At 46.5% G+C, this 21,251-nt stretch overlaps 1 protein-coding gene across 1 annotated transcript in view; it reads right to left on the reverse strand.

The window, feature by feature from the left end:
• The window catches only part of LOC122917561 (methylthioadenosine phosphorylase), a 44,697-nt gene extending 29,530 nt beyond the window's left edge, over nucleotides 1-15,167 (reverse strand). Inside the window, exons 1-3 of the mRNA XM_044265585.1 lie at nucleotides 14,966-15,167; nucleotides 3,235-3,321; nucleotides 1,713-1,771 (exon numbers count right to left, since the gene is read on the reverse strand). Coding sequence (XP_044121520.1) covers nucleotides 1,713-1,771; nucleotides 3,235-3,321; nucleotides 14,966-14,998 — 179 coding nt within the window. The 5' untranslated portion in view covers nucleotides 14,999-15,167. The remainder of the gene's footprint in view (nucleotides 1-1,712; nucleotides 1,772-3,234; nucleotides 3,322-14,965) is intronic.
• Between the last annotated feature and the right edge of the window lie 6,084 nt (nucleotides 15,168-21,251).

Here is a 21,251-nt window from a genome sequence, read left to right on the forward strand (position 1 = left end):
GCAGAAACAGGCTTTCAGGAAGTAGGTAAATACACAAAAATCTCACTTTCTACAATGACAATTAAGTTTGGGCTTTGCAGTAAAAGCACCTGAGTTCAATCCTAGTTTTACCGTTTACTAGTGGTGTGACCTCCTCATAGCCACTCCACGCTCTCCATCCAATTTTTTCCAACTAGAAAATGGTTAATCGTATTACCTACACCATAGGGTTGTTATTAAATATCTCTTGCATCATCCCATGTAGAAGGAAAACTTTATTAGTCTTTTCTGTTCCCCAACAGAATTGGGAAAGACATCAAAACAGTTTGACCGTAATTTCAGACAGGTACAGCCCGTCAGGATTCTTACCGCGAGCGCACAGACGACCTCTCAGAAGGCGGAGGTCCATGAATGCACACAGAGTGTCTGCATTTTCCTAAGGCTGGTCTCCAAAACACTAATAAGAATTTTCAAAAGAAATTCAAAAACCCAAAGTCATTAAGAAACACTTGCATTCGAGGGACAAACAGTTCACAGTCCAACACAGTTCAGTTCAACAGGCAGGAGTGTGACAAAACCCTCACTGGAGGGCCACACCACCAGGTGCTTTCTGTTGGGATCCTGGAAAAAACATGAATCAACCCCCTAGCAATGACCACGGACCAACAAAGAAGGCTGCCTGACTTGACCCCATGAGACCATCTGAAACTAAAACTTAGTTTCCCTGGATTCAGCAAATCACTTTTGTTTCCAAAATGTAGTGTGGCAGACAGACTCTAGGCTGATCCCCATTTTTGTGCTCAGTGTTGTCGTTCCCTCCTCCCCCACTGCAGGTGCACCTGTGATTTGCTTCCCGCCAATGGGCTCCACCAAAGGTGCCGGAGGGGTCACTCCCATGATCAGGGGCCACCTCGCCAGCTGGCCCCAGAGAGCCCCTCCTGCTGGCCTCTGGGAAACAAGCCACTGTCACAGGAAGGCACCGTATGACAGGGACCGTGGACAAGCCTACAAGAGCTGAAGGCCTCAGGCCTACAACTATGAGGAACTGAATCCTGCCCACACGCGAGTAAGCCTGACTGAGAACCTGTGGCTCCAGAAGAGAACAAGTCCCTGAGGAAACCTTGTGTGACCTTGCGTAACCCTGAGCAGGGGTCCTAGCTAAAGTCCTATCCCACACTCCCCATGCTGAGAAAATGTGGGACACCGTGTTCAAAGCGGCTCAACCTGTGGTAATTTGTGCACAGCATGAGGAAACGAATGTCTGAGTGCCAACACTCCCTCCCCGCCAGTCACAGTGGAATGGCACTGGTCTTGTCAAGGACACAGAGTGTGGATACCACCGGGAACGCGCTCCCTGCAAACCTGTAGCTATTACCACACAAGGGGTCGTGAATAAAGCAGTTTATCTTGTTAATTAGAAGAAAAATAATAAACTAGGGAAAGCACCTCTCCTCTCACAGAACTGAAACCAGAAGCTTCAATTTTGGTCAGACCCTTTCTATTGCCTCCTGATTAGTCCAACCGCTTTCCCAGGCTAAGGGGAGCGGGGTGAGCTCTCTGACCTCCAAAATCACTATAATTTACCCCAAACCTATAAGCAGTAAATAAAGGTGACAAGATGCTCTAAGTCTACCATCCCTAAAAACTCAAGAGCACACCACCACTCTCTCTAGGATCTCAGTTAAATTTAAACCCTGTTAGTAGCAACATTCAAAAAGCTTAAAATATCTTACCTTGCAAGGAGGACGCAATCAACATTCTTGATCTTCCCCAAAATTAAGGCATCAGAAGGCTGAACGTAAGGAAGAATGATTACAACCCAATGACTTGAAAACATTCACATATAAACAATTTTAAAAACTGCCATTTCAATCGTTGGGCCATAACAAGATCCACAGAAACCTGGAAGATACACTTGAAAGAAGTAAGGGAGTCCAGATTTGACTGACATAATCCCCCCATAAACACCGAGCCCTCTGCAGGCATGGGGTTTACGGGAGCAGGAGGGGGCCTCAGGTGCGTGGGAAGGTACCACTTAGTAAGATCTATTTGTAACAAGCACCCCAGGGGACTCTGGTGTCACGCTGGTCAAATACAGATGTGTCGAGGGTATCTGGCAGGTCCGAGAACCGGTGTGAGAACGCAATGCGGTAAGGAGGGAACTGTCACAGAAGGTAAGAACTCAGCCGCAGAACCGCTTGCCACGTTCACCAAGTCTAAGGTGGCCACGGGATGACCTGAGGTAATGGAGGGGGAGGTCCTGAGAACTGGAGAGGGGTCAGAAAACACTAGGCCAGGAGATGAGCTAAGCTGAGAGCAGGACGTAGAGAACATGAGGTCAGTCGAAGACCTGGCTGGAAAGGAGGGCTGGGTGGCAACTGCCGGATACAGGGATCCTCGGAGAAGGGCCAGAACCACTGTGTCTGGAAGCAGCACTATGGAATGAGGGGAAGGCAGACATCTCATCCTAGCTGGGAGAAGCAGCAGCCCCATTTTAATAGAAAAGGAAAAGTGTCTTCTTTCCAGTTTGGTCACGCTATTGCTTTCTGGATTCTCAGGAAATCCCCCCACCCCGCACTCAGCTGCCCCTTGGGCCAGACTTACTAAGAAAAGGCCACTTTGCATTATTTGTTCCTGCTTGCTGTATGTCTGCATAATTAAGATGGAAGACCTATAGGCCCCGAATTAGAAGCTAATTTGAATGCCAGTGATCTGAAGACGCATAGTCGCTATCTCAGAAAGGAGTCTCTGGCTTCTAGAGATTAAAAACTGAGAAGTTATGTGTGCATGTTCTCAATCCTGTGAGGTCCCAGGCATTCTTAGGGACTCTGTCTCAGCTGGCAGAACCAATGACAGGACTGCTGGGCCCTCAGCCTGGGGCAGACAGCCCTGCACTGCCAAGACAAATATATATATATATTTGTATTTTTACAAATATTTGTAAATAAATTTATATAAACATATTTATTTGTTTATATGTATGTATATATATATATATATATATATATATATATATATATATATATATGTATGACTTTATTTATGTGTAAGAGAAAGAGAGAGGGCACTAGGAGGGAGAGTGGCAGGCTGAGGGAGAAGCAGGCTCCCCGATGAGCAAGAAGCCCCATGTGGGACTTGATCCCAGGACCCCGGGATCATGACCTGAGCCAAAGGCAGACGTTCAACCGACTGAACCAAACCAGCAAGAAGAAAGGGAAAAGCTGGCACATTTCCCCGAAATGGATGGATATTAACCTTGCCAAAGGGAGTATCCACGTATTTTTCAGTTCTTCCTTCTAAGATTTCTGGATCATCCAGGCCTGTTCCACCAATTATTCCAATCTGAAGGAGACAATAAAAAGACAATATATTTGGTCATTTTTCACTAGAAACAAAATCATTAATTCAAGCAAATCCGTTTATTCACATACATAGACTCATCTCCATTCCTGCTAAACCCTATTGCTTTTTTTTTTTTTTTAAATTAGTTTCAGGGTAGAATTTAGGGATTCATCAGTTGCATATAACACCCAGTGGTCATTACATCAACCTGCCCTCCTTAACAACCCTCACCCAGTTACCCCAGCCCCCTACCCCTCTCCTGAAACACTCAGTTTCCAAGAGTTCAAAGTCTCTCATGGTTTGCCTCCCTCTCTATTTTCATCTTATTTTGTTTTTCCTTCCCTTCCCCTATGTTCATCTCTTTTGTTTCTTAAATTCCACATATGAGTGAAATCACAAGGTATTTGTCTTTCTCTGACTGACTTATCTCATTTAATGTCATACCCTCTAGGTCCACACACATCATTGCAAATGGCAAGATTTCCTGGGGTTTTTTGATGGCTGAGTAATATCCCTTATCCATTCATCTGTCAGTGGACATCTGGGCTCTTTTCATAGTTTGACTATTGTGGACATTGCTGCTATAAACATTTGGGTGCACGTGGCCCTTCAGATCACTACATTTGTATCTTTAGGGTAAATACCCAGGAGTGCGATTGCTGGGTCGTAGTGCAGCTCTATTCTCAACTTTTTGAGGAACCTCCATACTGTTTTCCAGAGTGGCTGCACCAGCTTGCATTCCCACCAACAGGGTAGGAGGGTTCTTCTTTCTCTGCATCCTCACCAACATCTGTCCTTTCCTGACTGGCTAATTCTAGCCATTCTGACTGGTGAGAGGTGGTCTCTCACTGTGGTTTTGATTTATATTTCCCTGAAGCGAAGTGATGTTGAACACTTTTTCATGTGTCTATTGGCCATTTGGATGTCTTCTTTACAGAAATATCTGTTCATGTCTTCTGTCCATTTCCTGACTGATTATTTTTGTTTTTTTTTTGTGGGGGGTATTGAGTTTGCTAAGTTCTTTATAGATTTGGAAAATAGTCCTTTGTCTGATAAGACATTTGCAAATATCTTCTTCCATTCTGTAGGTTGCCTTTTAGTTTTGCTGACTGTTTCCTTTGCTGGGTAAAAGCTTTTTTTAAAAGATTTTATTTATTTATTTGACAGACAGAGATCACAAGTAGGCAGAGAAGCAGGCAGAGAGAGGAGGAAGCAGGCTCTCTGCTGAGCAGAGAGCTGGATGTGGGCCTCGATCCCAGGACCCTGGGATCATGACCTGAGCCGAAGGCAGAGGCTTTAACTCACTGAGCCACCCACGCGCCACTGTGTAAAAGCTTTTGATCTTGATGGAGTCCCAGTAGTTCATTTTTACCCTTGCTTCCCTTGCCTTTGGCGATGTTTCTAGGAAGAAGTTGCTGCAGCGTTGCTGCCTGTGTTCTCCTCAAGGATTTTGATGGATTCCTGTCTCACATTGAGATCTTTCATCCATTTTGAGTCTATTTTTGTGTGTGGTGTAAGGAAATGGTCCAGTTTCATTTTTCTGCATGTGGCTGTCCAATTTTCTCAACAACTGTTTGTTGAAGACCTGTCTTTTTGCCATTGGACATTCTTTCCTGCTTTGTCGAAGATTAGTTGACCATAGAGTTGGGGACCCATTTCTGGGCTCTCTATTCTGTTCTCTTGTTCAATGTGTCTGTGTTTGTGCCAGTACCATATTGTCTTGATGATAACAGCTTTGTAATAGAGCTTGAAGTCTGGAATGGTGATACTGCCCACTTTGGTTTTCTTTTTCAACATTCCTTTGGCTATTCAGGGTCTTTTCTGGTTCCATACAAATTTTAGGACTGTTTGTTCTAACTCTATGAAACATGCTGACGGTATTCTAATAGGGATTGAACTGAATTTGTAGCTTGCTTTGGGTAGTGTAGACATTTTAACAGATTTTGTTCTTCCATGAGCATGGAATGTGTTTCCATCCTCAATTTCTTTCATGAGTCACATCCTTTACCTCTTTGGTTGGGTTTATTCCTAGGTATCCTATGGTTTGGGGTGCAATTGTAAATGGGACTGATTCCTTGATTTCTCTTTCTTCTGCCTCATTGTTAGTGTATAGAAATGCGATTGACTTCTGTGCATTGGTTTTATATCTTGACACGTCACTGAATTCCTGTTTGAGTTCTAGCAGTTTTAGGATGGAGTCTTTTGGGCTTTCTACGTAGAGTGTCCTGGCGTCTGTGAAGAATGAGTATGGCTTCTTTGCCAATTTGGATGCTCTTATTTTCTTTCTGTTGTCGGACTGCTGAGGCTAGGGCTTATAGTGCTATGTTGAACAGCAGTGGTGATAGTGGACATCCCTGTCGTGTTCCTAACCTCAGGGGAAAAGCTCTCAGTTATTCCCCCATTGAGGAGGATATTAGCTGTGGGGTTTTTGTAGATGGCTTCTGTGATACTGAGGTATGTTCCCTCTACCCCTACACTGCAGAGAGAGGGGGTTCCTGCCGGTTCTGCTGCTGGTTGGGCAACTGCTTGCAGAGCGGTGGCCTGATCCTGCCGTGCTTCTGTTTATTACAATCCCAAGCTGAGAGCCACTCCTGGGCTCTGATGGCAGCCGGCTTCCCCACTCTGATGCCTGGGAGCTCTGCTGCCCTCAGTACCTCAGTACCAAGTACCTTTCAGGCAGGAAGTCCCTCACCAGACCGGACTTCTGAAAGTTCGAATTTTTGTGCTCTGCTGCTCTATCACCTGCCAGTAGCCGGTAGCCGGCCGACAGAGGCTCCCTCTGCGCCCCGCCCCCATCGCACTTATCTTCCCTTATAACACTCAGATTCCCATCTGTGCACCTCCTGTCTTGCAGAAAGCGGTTGCTTTTCTATTTGCAGAGTCGCAGCTACTCTTCGATCTCCAGTTGAGTTAGCAGGTGTTCAGAATGATGTGAGAGCTGTCTACCTGAACTCTTGGGACCACACGAACTTGGGATCCTCTACTTCTCCACCATCTTAACCCCTCCCAGCCCCAGGCGTTTTTAAAAACTGCACTTTACTGAACAACAATCACCCATTCAATAAACATCTGAGGGCCCTCAAACTTCAGAATTAACCAAAGCAGGGATCATGTTTTGCTTACCATACAAATAACAAATTAGCACAGAAAGATACTTTAGCTAGCTTAAGTTACAAAACTAAACCTAAAATACAGGCAGTGGTTGCAGATAGTACTTTCTAACCAATTTTATTTTCTCTACTAAATGGAACAAGGAATGTTCAAAAGACTTCCAGGACAGAAAATATTCTGTATGCCCAGCTGGTCATGTGTCTTCCTCATTATACCATTTGATAAAGAAAGGAGAAAGATTTCTTTCCTATGCCACTAAAATCAGAGTTGTAAGAGTTCATGGATAGAAGAGTCTGGAAGAGCATGGAAAGTTGGTCTCGTGAATATTTATACATCAAACTCTTCTTCCTAGCCATGTAAATATAAATAAGTAATGCAGAGGCAGTTCTGAATTTTTTTTTTAAGTTCAAGAGTTGTGTTGTATTTTCCAGAGATGAACTCATCAGCCCTTGTCTTCCAGGAGCTAATCTGAGTTACAGGAACCTGGTTCTGCAACTCCAGAGTTAATCTGATTTGGTGACTAAGAAACACAAACAAGAGCAATTACAAAGACAGCTAAATATTAACTGAATGTTAACTAAAAAATTAAATGATGGAAATAATTAAGGCTTCTTTGAGCTGATACTTCCTAAAGGAAAATTAGTATTTAAACTATCAGTGACAGGTTAGAGAGAGGACACTTTCTTAGAAACCAAATGGAAAGTGACCTGAGCATTTTTTTTTTTCAATGCAAAGCTTTAAATCTATTACCACTTGAGCAAAATTTCTACTCATGAAAGACAGCAGCTCCTTGAGAAAAAATTCCAGGTTAAGAAGTCACTAACACCTGAATAATTTTTAGATCAGGTTACACAAGTTGATTTTCTAAGTATTATGAATGGCTACCTCTCTGCCTCCCTCCACCCCCATTTTCTGGAAACAAACAAACAAACAAAAAACAGGAGGGACAATTTATTGAGATCTCACTGAAGAACTGCTAGTGACAGGATTCAGGACCTTAAAAGCGTCCCCACCACTTCCTAAAGCGACTAAACCAGTTTTTGAAGTTGGTGCCACCTTGTGGCATGTTGTTGAAACCACAGCAGGTTACACCGGGCCAACCCCACCTCTCTCCTACCTTGCCACCACAGATCATCCTAAAACCAGCCAGTATGACGGCTTTTAAGCCAACAGAAGTGTTCACTTAAGTCAGTACACTTAAATCATGCCCATCCACTAGAAAAAAATTGTAAACTGGTTTTATACAATCCTAACCCTTCTTCCAGCTGCCTTCTCCAGTTTATTGTTCATCTCATACATCTCTGTACCATCACCGCAGGTCACAAAACCAAACTGCTGACTCTGAAATTATTCTCAGCCTAATCTTGGGGGATTCTGTTGCTCTTGAAAACCTCTGCCTACCCCCCCCCCCGCAAGGCTTTATTACCAATTGGACTTGGCTGTTTCTGGATGCACCCTGGGCCATGGCATCTCACACTCTGGATTCAACACTGGACTCTCAGACCTGTACATACACAACAAAACTGACTCTGTTGAACCACCTCTCGGTTTGGGGCAAGCTAGCCCAGCACTGTAGCAGTATATTAAGAAATGCCGACCAGGGGTCCTGCCCAAGTTCAGTGCCCTTGAGTCCACGGTCAGCAGCCACAAGCTTCAGTCACAGCACCTCAACTGCATGACTGTGTTAGGTAGCTGGTACCTCAGCCCTCGAGAGGAACATGCACTGGGCATGAAAGCAAGAGCTGCTGCTGCGCCCCCCAGAGGCTGGGATGGGGTCTCTGGCACTGGAATTATCTGTAGGCGAGCATGTCCAGTCACCCAAATGGCTCCAGAAAATCGTATCTTGCAAGGCACACAGGACAAGTGTAGCACACCAGGAAAAGGACCTCTATAACCAGTTTCCTGCAGCAGAGGGAGGCCATCCGTGTCAGGATGGGGCAATGTCGCCACCTGCTGGCTCCACAGCAAAGTACAACTACGATGGAACTCCCAAGCACCCTGGCCTATTATGAGTCACCTTGCAGCCTCTAAATGCAATAGCTGATCAGTACCTGCCTTGCTAATCAAGTCACTGTGTCTGAGTACTTAGATGTCCCAGGCACTGTGGTAAGTGCTCCAGCCACTTTACCTCATTTGATCTTCACAACCACCCCGTAAGATACGCCCTCCAGTATTATACCCATTTTCCCAAAGACAAAGGAAAAGCATCAAATTAAGAAACTTGAAGAACAAATCATCAGAAGGCAAGCTGGACTAGGAACCCATGTCACACTCAACTGCTATGATGAACTGTCTCCCAATATCCCCTTTATTACAAATAAATAACTTGTAATAAATAAAAAAGGAGTCCTTTATTACATCACACCCCATCAAGAAAGTTTTACTCTCTCCATGTACTGAGGAAACATGCTCAGAGAGGTGAAGTTCTGGGCTAAGGTCACAGAGCGAGAGATCTAAGCAAACACCTCAAAAGAGAGGGGCCTCTCCATCAATGACCTCATACACACTCGGGAAGCAACGACATGACCTTATCAGGCCTCCTGGGCCAGAAGCTTCAGCCCCTTAGTCCAGGTTATCCTAGACTGCCTAGAAATATATTTGAGGACTGGGATGGAATTTCTGGTCCAATCCTGCCCAGCCAGGACTTCCTTACATGAGATAAAGTTCTGAAACAGAGAACCCCTGGTCAGTCACGGTCACTGCCAACTTCTAACAGCTACTGGTTCATCCCATACTTTCTCCCTGACAGACCACTGAGTCAATTTCCTTTAAAAGAGAAGAGGGTTTGACTTCCTCCCTTAGAGTGCAAAAGCACTTTTATCTAAATGTTGGCTTAACCTGGCCAGAATGGTTATGTCCAGCAAGGCTGAAAGGGCTCCTATGAACCCCTACCCTGTGTCTATTTCCCCTAGTACCTGGACCCAGGAGACCTCACATATCCCAATTGGTTTCAGTAACCCCTCATCATCACTTTGAGGCCCAGATACACTACCTTAAAGAACCTAGCACTCCATGATGGCATTCTCAAAACACAGAAGCCCAAGCAGTTGAGGCTAGCTCATGCCAGGGAGGTGGGCTGCCTCTAAGGGCCTCACTCACAATGAGGCGCAAGGACCAGAGCTCAAGCTGGCAGCGATCCCTGAGCACTTCAGGCCTTCGGCTCTGGTGCCACGGACATATCTGGCAAGCCAACAGACAAATGTTCTTCTTTTACTGAGCCAACCTGGCTTCAAAGCCTCCCAGGAGGATTTGTAAAATCCCGGAAGCCCAGCTGTGTGGGGAGAGACTGGCCAAATGTCTCAGTCTGGGTGGCCTGTTCCAAACCTGCAGTACGGTCCACAGAGATTTCTGGTGGCTTGATTTCTGACAAGACACGCCTCTCTGTGAGCCGCCCCTGTAGGTGCTGCTTACAGGCTGCACCGTCCCCACCCCAAATCCTACGTTGAAGCCCCAACACCCAATACCTCAGAATGTAACGATTTTTAGAAAGAGGATCTTTGATAATTAAGGTTAAATGAACTCCCAAGGGAGAGCCCTAATCCACTCTGAATGGTGGCCCCTACCTTGATCTTGGCCCTCCTACCACCTCCAGGCTCCAGAGAAAGCCATTTCTGTTGGTTAATCCACCCAGAGTGTGGTACTTTGTTTGTTAGCACGGCTCTGGCACACTAACACAGGAATATGATATTCTGGTCAGAGAAAACCTTAGGGCTCAGAACTCCATTGCTTTTACTTAACAGACCTCCAGACCTCCCCTCGCAAAGTCAGGATGTTACTCTAATGGACACCCTCTTGAAGATACAGTTCGTCTCCTGAAATTGCCAGTTTTGGAGAAGGCGTTTCCTCAACACTTCCTGTATTCTGTAGAGCTTTCCACTTGCCGGACAGCAGGAATCTTCCCAGGGCTCCCCCTAGGGCAGTTCCTGGATCTAAGAGTCTCTTGGGGAGCTTTCCATACCAAAGCTCAGGTCCCAGATTTTAGAGACTCCATAAATCAGGCAGGGCAAGATTTGTTTTCTTAAAGCTCCTTAGGTAGTTCAAACATGTTCCCGGCACTGAGTACCCTGATCCCAGGGCCTAGACCATGAACTTCCACGGTCTGGGCTAGCTGAGCGTCACAGGCTAAAGAATGCTCCCGAGAGAGGTCCTGTCTGTGTCCTAATTCCCAGAACCTGGACGTGTTATCTCACCTGAGGAAGTCAAAGGTCTGGGGAGAGGGAGATCACCCTGGATTATCCGGGTCAGCCCTAAATGTAACTGTAAGTGTCCTTATAAGACAGTCACGTAAGGAAGAAGGCAACGTGATTTCTAGAAGCTGGAAAAGCAAAGAAACAGACGCTCCCTTGGATCTTCCAAGAGAAGGTGCCCGAGCACCCAGGCTTGAGTCCAGCAGGGCTCATTCTGTACTTCTAACTTCGAGAACTGTGACAGAACATCTGGGCAGGCTTTTAAGCCACCCAGTCTGTGGTGACTGTTACAGCAGCCACAGAAATTCATGTGCCAAGAATCACCTGATAAGGCTGCTAAAAAATGCAGATGCCTGGGGTGCCTGGGTGGCTCAGTTGGTTAAGCATCCGCCTTGGGCTCAGGTCAGGATCCCGAGGTCCTGGGATGGAGTCCTGCGCATCGGGCTCCTTGCTCAGCGGGGAGCCTGCTTCTCCCTCTGCCTCTACAGCTCCCCCTGCTTGTATTCTCTCTCTCTCTGGTACATAAATAAATAAATAATCTTAAAAAAAAATTAAAAAAAAAAAAAGCAGATGCCTCACCCCTTCAAAGCTCTCTAGGTTGGCAGCGGTCACACTCTCGCGGACATCTGAATATACTGAGGCTCTTAAAACCCAGACTGCAGGGCTTCCCCCCTGGACCCCCGATTCGGCAGGACTGGGATGGAGCCTGAGAATGTGCATTTCTAACACATCCCCAGGTGGGACCCCAGATGCATCACACACTTTGACCAATACTGCCTCAGATGCTTCTGAGACACAGACTAGAATACCGCCATCACAATCCCAGTGAAGGACGACGGTCCACTGCACCCAAAAATTTCTATCTCCTGTTTGCTCATCTGTACTGGAAAGGTTAGGATTTTTCCTTACTCCGTGGAATGGTGAGAATCAAATGAAATGACACATGAGCATCTGTCACTGTTTCCGTCTATGCTCCCACATCCAGCATAAACAAAATAAAAATAAAGATCCCTCCAGGCAACAACAGAAGGCCCCTTGTCTCCTCTTTCTCTGCCACTCAGGACACACACCAGGCTGCTCTCCCGTCCCCTCACCAGGCAGTCTCTGTCTCAGGGATCTGGCCCAGGTCCCTCACCCGGGCATGTACCGGCTCTCCTGGGAGTGTCTGGGAACCCATGGGGACATTTCTGGCTGCCACGAGGACTGGGGGGAGGGCTACCGGCACTTTGTGGGAAGGGGGGCAGGATGCACCACAGGTCCGGCAATGCTGTCCTGCCCAAAACGCCACCGTGGCCCTAAGCATAAAAATGAAGGCTCGCTGGTCCTCTGGCTTCCAACAGGGACCAATGGGTCAGCTGTCCCCTGGTTTCTGAGGGTCACTCAAGGACTTCCTGCATGAAGGCCTTTGCCAACCACTCTTAGGCATCAAAAGGAGAGCTGAAAAGGCCCATTCATCCCAGTTTAGACGCCATGACTTATCTGTCTCTCTTCATACCATTTTGTTAATAGCCCACTACCCACTTCTGATGGGACCATATGTCCTCCTTGTTTTAACAACCATGATTAATAAGGCTTATGTTTAATCCACCAGAGCAAAGGCTGGGCAGCTGCCTGGGGGAGTCATAGGCCACTGAAAGAGCCCTTCAGAATGTTCTGTCAGGGTGCCAAAGACCTGTTTGGCCCTCTGCATGATCATGCAGACCACCTGCCCGTGGCTGACGCTGGGGCACGCTGTCTCCCCGAGGTCCTCCCAGACAATAGCTGTCATTAACACCACGGGAGAGCATCCAGGAAGCAGGGGGTGGGGAGGCTGCATGATCTCCCTATTCACACAATAAAACAGGGCCCAGAGACCGTATGTCCAATTTCAGAACCGCCTCATAGCATCTGGTTGGTGGAAGGCCAGGCTCTAGGCCCCATTTTGTCACTATCCAGGTCCAGCAGGGTTGTTCTGGACACCTCCGTCGACCTCTCCAGGCCCCAGCTTGAGGTCTACGAAAAGGGGTTTGTGCAGCTATGTGGTCTTCAGAATGTTCCAGCTCTCCAGTCTATGACCTGGGGACAGAGTATGGTTTTTATGACCCTGGTTTGCTCTGTGCACTAGCACCTGCTGTCCCCTGTACTGGATGCCCCCTCAGCAGTCTGGGGCATTTGGTGTTGCCATCAGCCAGCCGTCACCTTTCTAAGCTCAAAGAGTAATCAGCAGGGGCGCCTGGGTGGCTCAGTGGGTTAAGCCTCTGCATTCGGCCTAGGTCATGATCTCAGGGTCCTGGGATTGAGCCCCGCATTGGGCTCTCTGCTCAGTGGGGAGCCTGCTTCCCCCTCTCTCTCTGCCTACTTGTGATCTCTGTCAAATAAATAAATAAATAAAATCTTAAAAAAAATAAAAATAAAAAGAGCAATCAGCAGGCAGGCCTAGCACTGTTTGTCCCTCTTAATTTTACACTCAGCAGCTCGCCAAGACCAAAAATATACGTCATTCAATATTTACAGCAGGGCCCTAATCAGCGCCCATTCTGCAGTTAAATGCACCGCGCTAATTTGCCCTGGAAGCTACGCCGCTGAAGAATGCCAAACAAGACTGAAGTGAGACCATGTTCAACATCATCCCTCTGTGAGCCAGACAAAGCATAAAAGATTCCTCTAACTCTAGGGAAAGAACAGAGGGTCGCTGGAGGGGAGGCGGATGGGGGATAGGGTAACTGGGTGATGGGCACTCAGGAGGGCACAGGATGCAATGAGCACTGGGTATTACATGCAAACGATAAATTGCTGAATTCTCCCTCTGAAACTAATACAGCATATGATCATTAAATCGAATTTAAATAAAAAAATTTTGAAAAATCATCCCTCTCTGCTTTTAATGTCACTTTAAGTATATTCCTGCAAGGAAAAGGTGATCACCTCCTGCTTACCCATTGGAAGGGGCGGCCTAATAAGACCTATGACAACAGCAGCTGGAGAAAAGACAGGGAAAATTAATTTCTGCTTCCCCTCCCCCTTAGAAGCACTGACATTTAGTAAGTTTCAGTCATGTAATAGAGGGACCACTGTAACCAGCCCCGCAGACCCTGCAGGAAAATCCCCACTTAGAGAAGGACCCCTAAGCTGCACATAAGCATCATAACAGCATTCTGCCTTGTACTCTGCTACTGATAAGGGAGAGGTGTTCTGCCAGTATTTGTTAAATCCAAGATTCTTTTCAAAATGGAAAAACGAATTTCATGTCTCTGAGTAAGAAAGCAACACTCTCCACCCTACCTTCTCCGTGTTAAGTGTCTCATTAAGAGCCACAAGAGCCTGATAAACCCATCATTCTGGCTGAATACACAGGGCAGAGATCTGCCTGCTCCCAGAAGAGACGAACACAGAGGCGGGAATCGGGAGCTGATTCATCAGGAAGAATGAAGACGGATCTACCCCAGACATTTCTATCCCACCCACCAAGAATTTCGAAAGTCAAACAAATTAACTGAGTTCTTGGCCAATCAACAACCTAGAAGAGATCTTGAGTTTTAGCATCAATTTTTCCATTGCACTGTAATACTACACACTCTCTCCCAAGACACCAACCAGGATGTAAGTGTTTAAAAGCCTCAGGGAAGCTCGCTGCACCCTTCAGAACTCGTGCACTCCTCTGGCCAAAGCTCCCACCGAACAATGACGCCTTGTACAGAGACCTGTGCGATCCGAGGGCACAAGGAAACTGATCTCTAACTTTCAAGGTTGCAAACAATGCAGTTTAAATCCAGAGGCCTCCAATCAGGGAGCGGCCCTGTGCTCCATTTCCGTGAGGTCCCAAAGTCTCAGAATTCCCCAAGCGTTGCGCTGCAGGCAAAACTTCAGGCCAGAAAAGCCCTACGTTTGGAAGAATAAGAAAAAAAGCCGGAAGCTTGCAAAAAAAGCAAGCACCCAGTTCACGTGGGCTCAGCGAGCCGAGTCGGAGCGGAAGACTTGAGTCCCGCAGGCACTAGGAGTTGGTCTCAGCGGCTTCAGGCGACCACCCCGCGCGGGCCCGGGGGAAAGGAGTAGTGCAGGGGAAGGCCGGGGGGCGGGCGCAGCCTCCGCCCCCTGCTCTTCTCCAAAGGGGCTTGCCCATTCTCGGCGCGGCGCGGGTTCGCTGAGCCCAAGGTGGTGGTGCTGGTGGGCGGTGGGGGGAGACTGCAAGCGTTCCCTCTCCCCCAACCCCCGCCCCTGGGCAAGCGACCCCGGGGCCGGGCCCCAGACCCTGGCCGCGGTGGTGGGGGCGCACAGGCCAGGCGCGTGGCCCTGGGGCGCGGTCCCCCGGGGCGGGAGCGAGCGCACAGAGCAGGGCGGACCGCAGCCGCCGGGGCGGCTCCTCTCACCTTCACTGTCGTGGGGGTGGCACCCGAGGCCATGTCTGCGTGGGGTGGCGGCTGCGGTGGCGGACTCGCGGGGCCCAGCAGCGGAGGAGGTTGGAGCGGCAGCGCGGGACGAAGCAGCGCGGAGTCCCGCGGATGGCCCTGGCTCCTCCTCTTCCTCCCCGGGACAGCTGGATTGGCTGCTAGCGTGGGATCGCCCCCGCCACCCCCTTACTCAATTCGAGGTTCCCGCGTCCCGCCCCTTTTGCAGACCTTTCCGGTTCTCCGTGGTTTCTTTCTCCAGCTCGGTTCCAAGTAACGGGTTCACGACTAGGATAGTAACGGAGGCCGTTGGTTAGCCTTCGTGTTGGCCCACGCTCTGTGCGTGCCCTTGAGCCAGATCCGTTAACTTTTGCGAGATCCCTACGAGGAAGAGCGCCACCCCGCACTCTGCACACCGGTAGCTGCGTTCTCGGCCTCCCGGGGGAAATCAGGCCGGTCAGCCTTCCAGAAGTTCTCGCGGGAGGGAGACTCCTCCGGAGGGAACTGGCTGTGCGCCGACCTTCCTTCCAGCTGCGGACGCCCGGCGGCCGCGCCCTGCTCTTCCCGCCACCGCCACCAGGGGTTTGCTGCTGTCCCTAATTGCAGGGGGACGGAGCGGAGATTGGGGTACCCCAAACTCGGGCATGACAAAAAGGAAAGAAACAGAGTAACCTGCTACCGGGTAACCTTTCTGATGTGCTTAGTCATCTTAAATTTGTGAGGAGGAGGCTTTTAAGAGGGTGAGACACTGCCAACCCCCCAGTTTGGCTTGAGGCGGCCAAGGCCATGTTTGACCTCTCCCACCCCGGCGGATGTCCGGGACACCTAGATTCAAACTCCAGACGCGTGGGTTCATCGCTCCACACTCATCGTTCCCGCCCCCTCGAGCGCACCGCACCAGCTCTCCCCTTGGATAATCCCTTCTCAAAGTCCCCACCCCTTCCCTGCTGGGATAATCCAGTTCACCATCCTCCCTTGATGAATTAAGCTCTCCAAAACGAAATGCTGGATGGCAGTCGTGTTCTGAGACGCACTAATACTGCACATCACCCGGGGGTAGGAGGATGGCTGTGGGAGCATATACTGCCCTCTTTCCCTCCAGCAGCGAAACACGGACACCAGGCACGAGCACAATTTCATTTAAAATATCACTGGGGCGGGGGGGCGACTGGGTGGCTCAGTGGGTTAAGCCGCTGCCTTCTGCTCAGGTCATCATGATCTCAGGATCCTGGGATCGAGTCCCGCATCGGGCTCTCTGCTCAGCAGGGAGCCTGCTTCTCTCTCTCTCTCTCTCTCTCTCTGTCTGCCTCTCCGTCTACTTGTGATTTCTCTCTGTCAAATAAATAAATAAAATCTTTAAAAAAAAAAATCACTGGGGGCCGGGGGCGCCCATACAACCTGTTTACCGAAATAGTAAAGACTTTCACACCCTTGTTATATTTTGATCTAGGTCTAACTTTTCCTACAGTGTAAAGTTGTTGTGTGTGTGTGTGTGTGTGTTTTTTAATTTCTCTTAAGTTATAAAATGAAATGGCTGAGGAATAGAAAGTAGAAGATTGGGGCGTTCTTTTGAAAGGGCAGAAGGCTGGAAGTCCCTCAAATGTGTTTTTTTAGGAGCCTTTCTGCTGATTGTTCTACTGAGGAGCAGGAAGCCCACTGATCAGCAGGTAACTATTGGGGAGACCTGCTACCCTCGGGTTTACGGGGTCTTGGTGATTAAGAGCCCTTGATCAGTTTCTGTGCTGTGATGTGACCAGCAAGTCCAGTTTCTACTCAGTATGGTGTCTCTAACAAACGTTTGACCCTGTAAACAGTTTACATCCTGGAAACATTAGGAGACCCTCGGATAAGGAGGTGGAAACTCGGAAGGGGGTAAACTGGACTTCCGGACTTTTCTACTGTAACTTGCAGGTCTGCGCTCAATCATTTGCTCTTGAACATGGGATGTCTGTGAAGGGAAAATTGTCCCAAATCTGTTTTTTTTTTTTTTTTAAGGGATGTAATTAATAAGCCATTACTACGGGGAAATTAGCAATTCTAGACAAAATTTAAGCAATTTTCTAATCTCTTGTAAGAAACCAGGCACCCACCCACCAGCTGGTTGTCAGGCACTGTGTGTGTGTGTGTGTGTGTGTGTGTGTGTGACAGGTAGTTCAAGACAAATTCACCCACCTCCCAAGGGGACTCCTGCACTTTTCATCCTTATGTATTATGAGAAAAAAAGCATGCAAATACTTAGGAGCACGGGACTGGTAAATTACAGGTGATTTGAACCTGCAACAGCCATTACAGTTTTGTTTTTTTTTAAGATTTTATTTATTTATTTGAGAGTGAAGGTGAGAGAGAACATGAAAGTGGGGTGAGGGGCAGATGGAGAAGCCGACTCCCCGCTAAGCAGGGAGATCAACATAGGGCTGAATCCCAGGATCATGACTCGGGCTGAAGACAGATGCTTAACCAACTGAGCCACCCATGTGCCCCTACAGGGTTTTTTCATAAGAATTCATTTTAGAAGAATGTGTCAAAATAAGTTGTCAGAAAGTTAAAAACAGGGCGCCTGGGTGGCTCAGTGGGTTAAGCCGCTGCCTTCGGCTCAGGTCATGATCTCAGGGTCCTGGGATCGAGTCCCGCATCGGGCTCTCTGCTCTGCAGGGAGCCTGCTTCCTCCTCTCTCTCTCTGCCTGCCTCTCTGCCTACTTGTAATCTCTCTCTGTCAAATAAATAAATAAAATCTTTAAAAAAAAAAAAAAGAAAGTTAAAAACATAGTAAATAAATACAGAGTCAGCCTGTGTCAGAAGACGTACTTAGCGGGATGGCAAAGCTAATTCAAAGGAGGATGTAAGAAGCTGAAACAACAGAAAAGAGAATGTTCGAATAAGATAGCAAAATTAGATACAAAACTGATTTATGTTTTACAAAAAAATAAAACTGCAGCCTTTAGGGTTGCCTTGTCTACCAACAGATACCATTTTCAGCTTTGCAAAAAAAAAAAAAGGCAATCAATCATAACAAATAGTAATGTATTCAGAATCTGAACACTATTCAATAAGAAAAATAAAACAAAGTTAGAGCCCTTAAGTTAGGGGTCTGCAAACCTTGTCCATTAATAGGCAAAAATCAAGGAATGTGATGCTTGAAAACGTAGACAAGGTCTAATTAAATAAACATAGCTATATTCTAATACAGCTTTATGGAAACTAAAATTTGAATTTTATATATTGTTTACATATGACAAAATATTATTCTTCTTTAGATTCTCCCCACAACCACTTATGATTGTAAAAATCATTCTTAGTTTGAATCTATGCAGAAACAGAGAGCTGATTTGGCTAAGGGTGAGGGCCATTGTTTGCCACCCACCCTGGAAGCAGATGACCCTTGGGCAGACTTGTTGGATAGGCCTTAATGTGTCTTTGAAAAGATAGACAGCAATCTTTTTGGCTTATTTCCCTTTTAGATAATTTCTCCTTAACAGGTCCTAGAATCAATGGAAGACAAAATTTTTAATTGTTTGTGGTCTCTTTTTGATCAGTGTGGGGAATTCTCAATAGGACAAGTATCTCAAGAGTCTTTCTATGAAAGTAACATCTTGCTCTGCCCTAATGCTCTTGCCCCATAAATTCCCTCTGTTCACCTGTACCCTTGTTTTTCTAAGATAATCCTAAAGGAATACCCAGGCCACCTCACAACAATTCTGATTACGACACTGGACAGATGTTTCAATAGCTTCTTCCTTTCTGGGTAGTCCCTCATGCACACCTCCCCAGCTTCTAGCTCCTAGCCAGCAATGTACGGAGATGGTGTTGCCCATAGATGTCCATACCACGTCTTGAGCAATGGTTCTTCACTGTCCCACGGTCACTTTGTAGGGGGAGAACCTCCACTAATTTGTGTCTTTAATTTTATTTATTTATTTGAGAGAGAGAGACAGTGAGAAAGAGCATGAGCGAGGTGAAGGTCAGAGGGAGAAGCAGACTCCCTATGGAGCTGGGAGCCTGATGCGGGACTCGATCCCGGAACTCCGGGATCATGACCTGAGCCGAAGGCAGTAGTCCAACCAACCGAGCCACCCAGGCGTCCCTAATTTGTGTCTTTAAATATGACTATACGACATGCTATTTTTTAAAGACTTTTGAAAGATTTTTAAGCATCCCAGGATCACCAAATATCCAAGAGGAAATTTCACACAAATTCGTGCAGTGTATCATCTCAGTCAACCATATCAGCTTTCCCATCGAATAATCACATCTCTTGCTCCTGCCCAGCATGTCCGTGCTGGATGGGGACTCCTCAAGTGGGCGTGTTAAAGCTGTCGAATTGTGATTGCTGAAACAACTCACAAAATAACAATTCTAAATAACCAGAGAGTGCCCCTGCAGAGCCCTGATTTCTTGCGGGTTCGATCTTTTTTACAGTATTCCTGTATCACAGGTACTATGGGTAGGAAGGTTTCGGCCATTCCAGGCTGGCACTGGAAGCTAGGGAAAGCTACTCTGGATGTAGCAGGACATTGTCAACAAAATATCTTCAGAGGGCAACAAGAAAATTAATAGTAATAATAATACATTTTAACAATTGTTGCCTCTTCGGATTTCCAGCTGGGCAAGCCCTTGATGAAGGCACAAAGACTCCCAGAGATGTCTGAATTGGTAGAGATTTAGGTTCAGAAACCTTAATGTCATCATTGTATACAGTGTGGCCACTGAAAAAAAATTAACCCCAAATAGACATGGCAAACCTTAACAAAATTGTGTTCAGAGAAACTTTTCCATAGGCAGTGTTCAAAATAATTAACTTCTCTTTCCCCTGCCATGGGGAGTAGTGGTTCGTGTTTATTAGGAAAAAAGGAAAAGGTATGTAAATATGTACAAAACCAGCCTTCAGGTAATGTTTTGTAAAAAAATTAAAAAAATATATATATAAAATTTGGTATGTAAATAAAATATTTATCTATAATTAAAGTTCTTTAACACTCCTGATTGTAGGAAATAACTGAATGAATTAAACTATTTTATTAGTTTCTTAAAAATACAGTTATGTATCTTCTCTCTGACACCATTCAGTGTAGGCCGTAATACCATTTAACATGAACATTTTAGTACTAGAGACTGGGGTTTATTTTGTCACAGAAGGCTTAACTAATTTGATCTTTCTAAATTGCTTATACTTCTCTTATAGGTCAGTGATTATTACTTAGACTGAAATTTTGAGAAAAAAATAAAGAAAAATGCTTCATGCTCCTATGGTCAGAGTAAAGAAGCATAGGTTTAAGTCACAAGAGAAGAAAATAGTGCTTAAATCTAATATTTATAATGCATTTATTGCAGGACACTTTGTAAAAGGAATTAGAAATTAACTTCCTCAAAAAATAGCTGTAACACATTTTAGGTAGCAATCCCTAAGAATGAACTTTAATGAAAGCAGAGTGTCCAACAATAAATACAACTTGGCGTCTGTATTTCTGGTTGAAGGAAGAACCACATGCTTTGAAATGAGACAAGCAAGTCAATTCCAACGGTCTCTGTTTAACTCGGTGTGCTGGAGACAGCTGGCCGTGCCCCACTGTTGAACTGTCTTGCTGCAACCCAGTCAAGTACTACTCACCCAGTTTTCTCCATCCCTTCCTTCTGTTCCAAGTCCATTTGACCCCAGAAATGGCTAGAAATAGCTTTCATTCCAACTCATCTTATCTCTTCTTCAGTGTTCACTATCCTCTCATTTCTGGAGACCCTATGGAAGGTGACTCAAGCTGCATATAATTTGGATTTATGGAAGAAAAATCATGTCTAGTTTTCCACTGTCCCTAGAATAATGCTCATCAAGAACATACTCTGATTACCGGAATGATCCTCTATCTTGGAATCCCAGGAGCCTCACATCGTGTGAGGCAGATATTATTATTTCTGTACTAGGATAAGCAGGCTACAACCTGACGCACCTCCCTTGGTGAGGGAGAGGATGTTTGATCTTGTTCTAAGGAGGCAAGAACCTTCCTGTGCTCCATATAGGAAAGGAGCAGGAAGTTGTAATGTTCGGATATATTTTAATACTGCAGTTGCAACACAATCTGTTCTGATCAGTGTTTCACAGTCAGAACTATGACAAGTATTATGCAGGGAATCTTTGTGTCCTTTCAAAATTTGTGTGTCAAAATCGTGACAACCCCCCCACCCCCACCCTGGTGCTGAGGGTATTAGGAGGTGAGATCCTTAGGAGGTGATTAGGTCATAAGGGTGGAGCCCTCATAAGTGAGATTAGTGCTTGTAT

The sequence above is a fragment of the Neovison vison genome, chromosome 9, assembly GCF_020171115.1.
Source record: "Neovison vison isolate M4711 chromosome 9, ASM_NN_V1, whole genome shotgun sequence".
Classification (NCBI taxonomy): domain Eukaryota; kingdom Metazoa; phylum Chordata; class Mammalia; order Carnivora; family Mustelidae; genus Neogale; species Neogale vison.